The 11,563-nt window shown below is 42.6% G+C and overlaps 1 protein-coding gene across 1 annotated transcript; it reads right to left on the bottom strand.

Annotated features, from left to right (window-relative positions):
• Nucleotides 1–5,107: 5,107 nt before the first annotated feature.
• Nucleotides 5,108–10,424, bottom strand: PCDH20 (protocadherin 20). The gene is made up of 2 exons (XM_081130142.1): nt 10,292–10,424; nt 5,108–9,229 (listed from the first exon to the last, which is right to left on the bottom strand). Exons 1-2 carry the CDS (start codon nt 10,421–10,423, stop codon nt 6,506–6,508), a joined length of 2,856 nt encoding a protein of 951 aa, XP_080986268.1. The 5' UTR covers nt 10,424; the 3' UTR covers nt 5,108–6,505.
• Nucleotides 10,425–11,563: the final 1,139 nt, after the last annotated feature.

The raw sequence follows: 11,563 nt of genomic DNA, 5'->3' as shown, positions 1-11,563 counted from the left end.
CCAACTGATAATAATCTTTTAGAAAGTGGGAGAAAACCTACCCTTGTGCTTAGCACAATGTCTTGCTTGTGATAGACATAGGCTAAGAGTAAATATATTTAGTAAGTAAATAGTTGATGATAATAGTTTTTATTTTTGTTAAAGCTTCAGTGTACTGTGCCTCAAACTGTACAAAGGACAGTAATTCTTTGTGATTTAGTGAATTCCTAACATTCAGTCATTCTTGGTTTACCTTCATTTACCTTACTATGTGTGAGCCTGCTCATCTTTATTTTTGAATCAATCCTATTCCTTGTATTCACATTTGAACTTACCTTTTCTGTATCTAATATATACATGAATTTCTATAAGTAAACATTTATTCACATGTTATAAGTCAAGTTTATTCCTTCCATTTTTTTTTTTTTTTTTGTAGGACTCATAAAATTTTCCTTGGTTATTCCCATCTGTTCTCTAATCTCCTAAAGTTTTTTTTTTTTTTTTTTTTACTATTCTCTTGCAATTATTATACTTGTCAAATACATAATTTTATAAGTTTTCTATTTTTCTCTTTATTAGATATAAGTAACTTTATTGTTTCAACTGTATCTATTTTTTTCTCCAAGTTCATGAAGAGAAGATATATCATTCTTAATAATTTATTTTAATAATTAGTTTTGATTGACTTCATTTTTAGGTGAGATTTTTAACATTTGGTATATTGTCTTTGTAAGTATAGCACTTTGGTTAACTTTCCAATGAAGATAATACTAAAGTATGTGTTTTAAGGAAAATATTTGAAGGAAAATACCTCTGCTGTTGGAAGACTGATTACTTTTTACATTCATGGATGCTAGTTTCTTTTCTAATCCTACTCCGTTGTCAATTTTTTTCTGGATATTCTATGTCTTAGTTTATTCAACTGTAAAATGAGGAGGTTAGACTAAATGATCTCTAAAGTTCCATGCTCTGACCATTTAAATCATAGTCCTGGCCCTCGTGAGCTTTCCAAATGAAAAGGGACATACAAACTCATCATGAGAAAAAAGGAAAAGCAAGTCAAAGGGCCTAAGAAATGGAAAATGATGATAAATATATTAGAGTGTGCTGAGCAAAGAGGTCCTTAGGCTCAAACACTGTCAGTTTTATGGATTTTTCTTGTGTAAAAAAAACCCCAAAACAACATTTGTTGAATGAATCTGATAGAAGAATGCTTACAACCTCACAGCACACTGTTTAATTCCAATAGCAATGATAATAGCAGATATTTGTAAAGCACTTCATTTGTGTGAAATATTTTGCATGAATTAATTTATTTGACCTTTAAAATTATACCATGAGACAGAATAAGTTAATAATTTCCATGAAGATGAGTCTTAGGAGGGGTAATTTTTTGGAAAACAGGACAAATGACTTTTCTTGAAATCAGGACTGTATACAATGCTGTTTTTACATCTATAACTTTATTTAGCCTGCATTCGAAACTTCTACCAGTGGGTACTAGATACTGTTAAATTCATTTACATTAGATAAACTGAGGCATAAGATATGTTAAATGACTTTTTTTTTTTTTTTTACTTTTTTTTTTTAGCAAAGTGATATTTAATCTCAAGGCCTATCTTCTTGGTTCTAACTACCCATTTCACCTGCTTATATTTCCTGGATCTTATTCAGTATTGTCCGCAACAGATATGTCATTCTTGATAGTCACACAACATGTGAATTTATATTTACGTCTTACATTGTACACTTGACATTTTATTGTCTTTTTTCTTCAATTTTCAACATGACTCTTCTGCATGTGGGATTTTTTAGTGCATCTACAAGCAAAATATTGCAAATGCCTTGGATGAAATATTCTCAGGAGGTTAGCCTCATGTTGGACTATCTACCACATGGGCACACAGTAATGTTTATTAAATTGAGTAGAATTGACAGTCATAAGTATGAAATAAACTAAGTAAATTAATGTCTTTAAGATTCCATCTGTATCATAAAACCCAACATTAGAAAGGCAGTTATGGCTCCCGTGCTTTCATGGCTGATGTAGTGTTTAGTAAATTAGTTCCCTGTCCCTTTCAAACTTGTAAAATAGGCTTGAAAGGAAATTACGAAAATGATAAATTCTCTGGTTTATCATATGTGGATTAATTCTATTAGTATAACAAGTTTCTTTATCAGCTCTAAATTATTTATCCACTATATTCCATACTATAACCTGTCTTTTATATTCCTTGGTTTAAGGCTCCATCTTTCACTTAAATTGTCACTACTACCTTCTAATAAGTCTCCAGAAACTTTTTCAACACAAGCTCTCCACATGGCCAAAGTGATTTTTCAAAACAAAAATTTCGTGATCAAATCCTTAAAATTCCTGTCACCTGTGGGGTAAAATTGCAACCTCTAAGTATGACATGAATCCCTTTATTATTTGCAGTACACTTATGTCTCCAAGCTCTGTGTCAATAATCTCTTTTATTCTGTTCATCCTGTCATCCAAGAATAATAATATTTGTGGTTCTTCATTTATGACATGCTCACTTTTACACGTATGCTTTGCACACTATTTCCTTTTCCTCTTTTCTCTCTTATACTCAGCCTAAACCTTACCTCCTCTGAAAGGGCCCAACTTAAAAAATCACTTCCTTTGGGAAGCTTTCTCCAACACTTCCCATGACTGGGCCAGGTCCTGCTCACACAGCATCCTGGCAATATGTATTTATCCCACAGTGTTTTGAGATGAGAAAGTTTTCTCATTGACCCTTTATACCATAATCTGAATTCACCAAGAGACTCTGTCTTCCTCGCAGTCACATCCCTGGTAATTACCTTACTAAAATAAACATGTAGAGAATGAATGACAAAATTATTGCTTTTAAAATCATTGCAATATTCTTACTTCTTGACATTAGTGGGTTCAGTCTTAAAGTTCATCCAATTTTGTTTTATGCCCTTAAAGGAATACATTTCAAGTTTAGGGGTTTATCAGAGAATAACATGCTACTATTTTTAGGCCAGTTATATAAAACGAATGACATTTAAAAATGATTATACACTGTATGTATTTATGTATACAACATCTGAAAAATATACATAATTTTAAAAATCAGAAATAGAAATAACTAGAAAAAACAAGATGGGTCTCTTTGCTTAGGAACTACCAATTTTTTAATTGTTTGATTTTTTTTTTTCTGCTTTAAGTCCATTTACATAACTGAATGAAAGTATCTTTTAATGGGTACTTATTGATGACCTTCACTATAAAAAAGGCACAAATTACACAAGTCAGCAAAATATTTTGAGCAATTGACTGCTTTCCTGCAGTGAGCAAATCTACAGGACAGAAGAGGCCTGGATGTCTGTGTCCCGGGCCTTGGCTAGCAGAGGCTGCTCAGGCCGGCCTTACACTGCATTCTCCACTGTCTGCCACAGGGCAGGGCCCCGCAGGGTCCTCACCTCGCTGAGGGGAGGCTGGGCCCCGAGTCTCCAGACAATGGACTGCTTAATTTCTCCTGGAACAGCAGTCAACTGAGACATTTTCTGGGGACACAAATTAGAATCTTTATGAGAGATTTCTGTGCCATCAGCTCAACTTCATGCACCATCCCTAATACTGCTTCAGTGATGTCGTTTCATAGCAAGATCATGCCTGGTGTTTTCATAAAACACACGCAGAGCTCCCAAAACACAAAGGATGTGGATTTTTTTCAAACACACCGACACTATAAAACTGTTTAAAAAGAAGCATTTATTTTTCCTTTTTCTTTTAAACCACCACTGATATAAGCAAAATTGACAAGAGAACTCTTAAAAAAAATAGGTTAAGGAATCTACCCTTAAGAGTCAAATAATATAAATTGTTTTTCCCCTGTAGCTGATATTGCTATGTTGGTTTTAAATTTCCCAACTAAATGAATAAAATTAATGAACAATTTTCTCTGTGGTGTAAGAATACATTTGGCAGTGCAAAGATCAGAGCAATCTCTTCTTCATTAAACTGGGCAAAGAGGACTCCTGGTTCTCAAACTGTTAAATGGATAAGGGTTTTTAATGAATGGAACATTTATTTTTGTGCCAGCTCAACTAACAACATTGACATGATTAGCATACATTTTGGCAACTGTTCTAGCACAAGGTATTAGTAAAAAGAGGCTATTATCTTTGAGCTTAATTTACTTTAACTTCCCCTGTTATAAATGTTTTTAATGTGAATGAGATGCTTTTATAAAGGAAACCCTGGCACAGCGAGTTATTCAAAAATACGTCATTTTTTTTAAAGTTACAGGCATTTCTTGTGCTAGAGATGATATCCATACCTCAAAACACATGAAACTTCTCCAAATTTAGAAATGAATAAAATATTTTGTTATTTTACTGATGGTTAAATCATTGCATTTATGGAGATTTTTTTTCAATTAATGGTGATACTTGTTTCATATATAGTTCCTTCCTTTAAAAAGGAGAAATAGGATATGAAAAAAAAAATGACTGGTAGAGAATGGTCTCCTCAATGGCTATACATTAATTATGAATGAAAAGTTTTAGGGATTCAATGATCTCAGTTCCTTAGCTCAGTTGCCTCTCATACAAAAGAAATTTCCAATAAAAACATACTTTCTTTTTGTAAAAAACACCACTGCCTTACATTTTATTCATATTGTCAAATTGAAATCAAGGAAAATGAGGTTGGTACAAATTCAAAAAGTCTTGGGTGTTTGCATTCAAATTTTTTTGCAGTGTGTTTTTATTTTAAAATTTATTGAAAGCTATTGTAATACAGCTAACAGGGCTGCTATTCCTATGTAGTAAAATGAATGTTTATAATTGATACTAAATCAATAAATTAATATGCATGTGTACATGCATGGGTATAAATTATCATATGAACGTCTAGCAAACATATGGACATACTCTCTATTATATATATGTGTGTATGTCTATAACTACACATATATTTAATAATTTACCCAATGTTTGAGTAATAAATTCATTTAATATAAACTTGAGCATAACAGAATATTTACAGTTTACCCACATTTACCTAGAAGCAAATGAATGCCAATAACAGGCACTTCAGTGAAAGAACAAGTCCAGGTTCAACTAGAAAATGGTAAAAATGAGAAAGAAATTATGAAAATATATGTTTTTAATTTGCAGACATATAAACACTTTTGGTACAGTACAGACACAGGATGCCAAACAAGTAGAATGATCCAGTTGAAGCTAGCACATTACTTGTTTATACAGACAATTTTGCTATAGCTCTCATAGAAAATAAAATTTCTAGTTCACAAAGTGAAAGTGATCAATCACTGATGAACCAGTTTGCTTCATTGCAAAGGATTCAGCAAAAGCTAAATTATCAAAGAAATCTGCTTCTGGACTTACAGATACTCTTGGACTTAATCCAAAGCCAAAGAAAGGAAGCTAGAAATGGTAGCCAACAAACCTAAACAACAAAAAGATACGTATAACTTTCATATAAAAGGCCCAACTAAAACAACCAGTAGTCTACACCAGCTTATAGAATGATTCTGCTTTAATATGATTTTTAAAATGTTCTTATATGGTGGATGAGTTTAAGCACATAAAAATCTAACCTATAACCCACGTATGAAGTAGTGCTCACAAGTTTTGAAAGCACCAAAATGTCGTGAACACCTATGAAGCAACTAAGGATGAAATATTTCTTGCTTCCCACTGTTTTTCTTGGCCACAATTTCTAGTTACATTTTCTGTAAGGAAGGATATATGTGTCTTTCCCCCTTTAATAATAGCAAGTGCAGTGGTAAAGCAAACAAAAGGCAGTTTGAGTACACAGAAAGTAAAATAGTCCTCAGCAGGTCAAATCTTTAACACATGGCAATGTTTTTATCCTTGCTAAAAAAAAAAAAAAAAAAAAATTAAAAAAAAAGTTGCACTTCTTTGTAATTAATGCCTTCTCTTTCAAACTATGCATGACATACTTGTGAGGTAAACATTCTGTTTACATATACATTTCTTATCATTCATGTAACTGGGGTGAAATTCAATTTACTTTAATTGTGTATTTGTTAAATGTTAAAAACAATCTATTTAAAATATACTCTTTCATTAATTTGCTGTACAACAACTGTCATGTACAATACCTCAACTCAAAACAGTTCCCTGCAAAGGAGCAGCTGATGCCCTCTTGTGGTTAAAAGGCTTTTTAGACCAAAAAAAAAAAAAAAATGCAGTGTGTCATTTTCTTACCTTACTCCTAGATTTTATCAATCATCTGCTTGGTGTATGAAAGCTGCAAATCGCATCCAAATTTTTTTTATAATATTTCTATAGCTGTTAGTAGTAATTTTCATTAAAAAATGCTGTACACGTTTTATAGCCTCTGATTTTGAATTTAAAAACCTGTAAACAGCTATTTACAATATAGTACAAGTTATAAATTAGTAGTCCTTCATTGGAACTCATCCACACCATCTAGTTTAGGTGATGAAGACTACCCAAAGTCAGTTAAAACATCTCTGCGTTATTCCACAGTGAAGTATCAGATATTAGAAATATCCATCGGTTTCCTCTCTCTCATGTGCAAGTCAATTTTTCCTTTTAGTGGAATTTGTACTTCCAGACTTTCATCTTCCCTGGGATGCTTTTTTCCTCTCCGTAAGCAGATGTATATGCCCATCCCCGTCACCAGTGTGATAGAACCCAAGCTTATTACAGACAGAGCTACTAAGGTGGGCACACAGGACACGGGCTCCACTTTCCTGTGAGTCGGTTCTATTGAGATTTGTGGCTCTTTCTCCTCTATATTAATTTCTGGCTCCTTTCTTAAGAGACTCTCGATGTAGCTCTCGTTACTGACAGTGTCATTAACAAAGAGGTTCACCATGACCGTGGAGTGGAGAGGCTCTGGGTAGCCATGGTCACTCACTTTCACCAGTAATCGGTGGAGTCCATAATCTGTCTGCAGCAGCGCCTCTTCCAAGGTGATGTTGCCGGTTTTGGGGTCAATCCTGAAGGACTCGGGCCTGGGACCTCTTCTTCCTATGATGCTGTAGGCTATGACAGCATTCATGCCTGTGTCCTTGTCAACGGCATAGACCTCTGTCACTGGGGAGCCCGGGAGAGTGGAAGGTAATACCAACAGATAAGACATATTAGACTGCGGAAATAAGACGAGGGGGGGGTTGTCATTGATGTCTAGGAGGAGAATGGTGATTTTTGCGGTAGAGGAGAGGGCAGGCTCACCCCCGTCAACGGCTTCGACCCACAGCGTGTAGGAGCTTTGCTGCTCTCTGTCCAGAGAGACTTTGGCTCTCAGCATGCCCTTTCCTGTGTCTATGACAAAAATATCACTCTGGTTCAACACGGAGAGAGCGACCCATCCATTTCGCCCCGCGTCAGCATCTGTGACACTAATCACTCCGATTTCACCGTATCCTGGGAAGTTTTCTGGCACAAAGAAGCTGAAGTCCTTGTTGATGAACCTAGGGCTGTTGTCGTTTTTATCCAACACCGTGAGAGCCACAGTGGCTACTGATTCCCTGGGTGGCTTCCCGGAGTCAACAGCTCTGACCGTGTACCTGTACTTTTCTTTCTCTTCTCGGTCCAGCTGAGTAGAAACTGTCAGAATCCCTGTGGCACTGTCTAAGGAAAAATAGGATGGAGCGTCGTGTCCCAGAAAATACGAAACTTGGCCTCTCTCGCCGCTGTCAGCGTCTGTGGCACACAGCTTAGTCAGAAAGGCGTTGGGCGCGTTGTTTTCTTCAATGGTTAGTTCTATCAAGGGCTGAAGGAAAATAGGCGCATTGTCGTTGTCATCTAAAAGTTGCACTTTAATCATTTTTTTGACATGAAATCCCTCGGAGTTCCAGGCCACCACACCTATTTCATAGAACTGCTGTAGCTCATAATCCATTGGTTTTGTGGTTTCTAGCAAATACTCGTTACTGTAGGGCTCGTAGGGCGATAACCTAAACGGCCCTTCACCGTCCAGGTGGCAGTTCACCTTGTATTTACCTTCCGGATCTCTAACTGTGAAGAAAGCAATCGGAGTGTTCACAGGTTCCAGCTCTTTCAGATAAACGACACCATCGATCTCATTTGCTATGTAACGAGGGACGATTTCAGGTGGCCTGAAGATGACTTTGATAATGGACACCAGGGCGGTGATCACAGCAGGGATGCAGCCTGGCCCATTAGCAAGGATGGTGAGCTTGTGTGTCTGCAGAACGCTTCCCCCAATCTTACGGAAAAGCGTAATGACGCCGGTGGTTTCATCCAGGTGGAATAAATCCTTGGATGCTGGTGGAACTTTCTGGCTGTAGGAGTAGGTGATCAGAGCATTGGTCCCCAAGTCTCTGTCCACAGCCTGCACAGCTGCAATCGGCGTGCCCACTGTAGCGTTCCCATACACCGTGACATTGACCTGGGAGTCTGCGAAAAGAGGGCAGTTGTCATTAATGTCACTTACGCCGATGGTGAGGGTGGCACTGCCCAGCAGCGGTGGAGACCCGCCATCCTCAGCTATGATGATGCTCACGTACTGGTCTTGGGTCTCCCTGTCCAGCAGGCCCGTGACAATTAGGTAGGGGGTGCGCTCGCCGTTCTCATTCTCCTCCACGTCCAGGGTGAACATGCGGTGGTAGTCCAGGAGGCGGTAGGTCTGCACCCCGTTCGAGCCCACGTCTGGGTCCATGGCAGGATGCTCTATGGCCAGCCGGGTGTTCACAGGTGTATTTTCTGGGACCCAAACCGAGATTTGGGAAACGGGGAACTGCGGGGCATTGTCGTTGATGTCCCGGATAGCGATTTTCACCTTCACAAACCTAAAGTATTCCTGAGGCAGGACCAGCACATCCAGAAGCAAAAGACAGGAGTCTGAGGAAGGAGAGGAGGAGATGGCAATGCTGCCGCCCCAGGCGGCCCCTCCGCCTCCTTCAAGACACAGGGCCTCCCGGTCGATCTCCCGGGCAGAAGTGTGCAGCTCCCCAGAGCGGTTGTCCAGGGTCACGTACTGGCCGCTGGGTCCCCGGGAGGCCAGGCTGAAGGAGAGCGCGGGGCCCGGCGCGCCCGGGCGCTCGGGCGGCTGCGGCGGCCGGTCCTGCGCCCCCGCCGCGCCCGGCACCAGCCGCAGGTCCTCGGCCAGGCTGCCGATGAGCACGCCGGCCGGCAGCCCCTCGTTCAGGCTGTACAGAAGCTCCGTGGCGCGGCTGTAACTCGCGAGGCAGTGGAAGGGTCCCACGAAGAGGAAAAACAGAAACAGGGGCTGAAATGGGGCGGGGGCGGGGGGAGAAGCCTCGTTACACACCGGCGGCAGCACGGAGACCGGAGTTAGAAACCCGCGCCCCGGTCCCGGCCGCCCCGCGTCTCCCTTCCCAGGGGCAAACCCCCTCCTGGGAGAGCGGGGTGAAAATGAAACTTGCTGCAAGGAGGACATCTACGGGCATCGTCGTCGTCCCCCAAACTTATTTTTTCCTGTTCACTTTCTACCCCCGCCTCCCGTCACCGCTCTCATCCAGCTCACACTCGCGATCCCTAACCGACAGCACCCCTGGGAACGCGCGCCAGAGCGGAGGGGACTCTCCCGCGGGGGCTGCGCAGCGCGACAGGGCGCCCGCCGGGCGGGGTGCGGGGCCGAGGGGCTCGGTGGCGAGAGGGCTGAGCGGTGGGCGGTTTATCCGCTTATTTCCCACTGGAAGGTTCCTGCCACTAAAATTCCCGGGACGCGAAATGTGTTACATCCCTTATTATGGAGCCAACAGCAGCAATAATAACAGTTACCATTACGGATAGAAACAGGGAAAACATAGTAACGCTTTCTGCTCGGACACCCCCCTCCCCCATTAAGTAAACACTTTAAGTCAGAAGAAGTAATTTTCGTTTTAGCATGGACCTAAAATTAAATCGAATACATCTGGATCTTCACCCCTTGGGATGCGCTCACGAATCCCCCTCCCCGAGAGGAAGAGAGGGAAGCGCGGAAAACGATGATGCAAAAACAATTTGTCAACTGCGGGGGACAGTCGCAGCCGGATGCCGGCGGCGGGCAGGGATCGCCGAACCCCAGCATCCAACGCGGACTGAGCCCCACTCCCTTCCCCTCCGCCTCATCTGTCCACATTTCTGCTTCAGAAACTTCCTCTCACGACCCAAGGTCTTGCCTATTTCTTGCTGAAATGAAGACACATTATCCCAAACTCCCTCCCTGCCCCCTCCCCAACCTTCCCGCGAAGTTTGGATGAAGGTAAAAGGTTTGAAAACCCTCCAGGAGTGGGAAATGCCCACGGTACCGCACCTCCTCGCGGGGCTTCTGCGCCCCAACCCTTACCGGCAGGTTTCTGTGGCTGGTGCTGCTCCTGGGACGACTGAGCTGCCCCATATCCAGGCGCGGGTGCCAGGCAGCCGGGCGCCAGCTCAGTGCCAGGGCCCGCGAGCCGCGCGCAGTCCCCCGGCCGCGCATTCCCCGCGAGGCTGCGGTCGGCGCGCCCGCGACCGGAGGGAGGCGGAAGACACGCCCCCTCCGTTCATGCAAATCGCAGGGGAACTTCAGCCAATAGTCACTGGCTGGTTCCTCAGCGCGGGAGCGAAAGGGGGCGGGGGGCGGGGGCAGGAGCGCACGGTCCGGGTTCCCAGCCCCGCACGGCGGCAGGTCCAGGCGCCGCCGGAGCGGCGGGAATGCGGGGCTGGCCTCTGATGACGGCGAGGAGGCGCCACCCGGCCGGGCACCGGAGGCGCGCCGCACTCAGCCCCCCGCGCCGCTCAGAGCCCGGGCGCACAGGTGGCGAGCCCGAGGGCGAGCCTGGGATGAACACAGCAGCCGGCGTTTGTATCCGGGATAACCGAGAGGGATTCGGCCTCACCGAGCGGTCACCGGCGCGACCCCAAGCGCCTGCGTTGCCACCAGTTCTAACGAGAAAGACTTGGGATCCGGTCGTGTTTGCACAGAAGGGGGGCGGAAAAATCCACTTTTCTTTGCGGAGGGAAGGGATTTCAAACTCTGAACGGCCGCCTGAACCGGAAAAGCAAATAAGCATGTAGATGAATGAATTCGGTGAAGGTCTGGACCTGCTCTAATTTTGAGTCTTCGCTGTTGGTGGCGGCAGAGCTTCTGCTCATTTCCTAGTTTTAGGCGCAAGTGTGTCCTCTGGGTGTACGCCTTGTGCTCTGGCTGCTTAAAAGGCAGCTGCGGCTTCTGGCCAAGGGAAGGAACCAAGGGGAAAAGGGGAAACAATTGTGGGGGAACACAAGGGGTTCTGCCCGCGAGCAATTTTAACATATTTCTCTTAGGGGTGCATCTTTTTTTTTGGAGGGTGCTCGATGAAGTCTAGGTTTAAAAAAGGATTACTTTCCAAATTATTGGGTTTTTGTTTGTTTGTTTGTTTGTTTGTTTTCTTGTAATGCTTACGGGGAAAGTGGCCCTTTAGAAAGGAATCCTGAAGGAGTGTGGTGCAAAATGCTTGGATATCCTCTCTGGCTCTGCCACTAAACATCCATATGACCTGTTTCCTCACTTAGAAAATCAGGGCTGGAGGGAGTTCAGTGCATTAAGTCAATGAAACACTTTGATCTGCAGGGTGTCATAGAAGTAATGGAAAAGACC

Source organism: Miniopterus schreibersii (assembly GCF_964146895.1).
Source record: "Miniopterus schreibersii genome assembly, chromosome: 2".
Taxonomy (NCBI): domain Eukaryota; kingdom Metazoa; phylum Chordata; class Mammalia; order Chiroptera; family Miniopteridae; genus Miniopterus; species Miniopterus schreibersii.
This window is presented reverse-complemented; position numbering and strand designations above follow the sequence as displayed.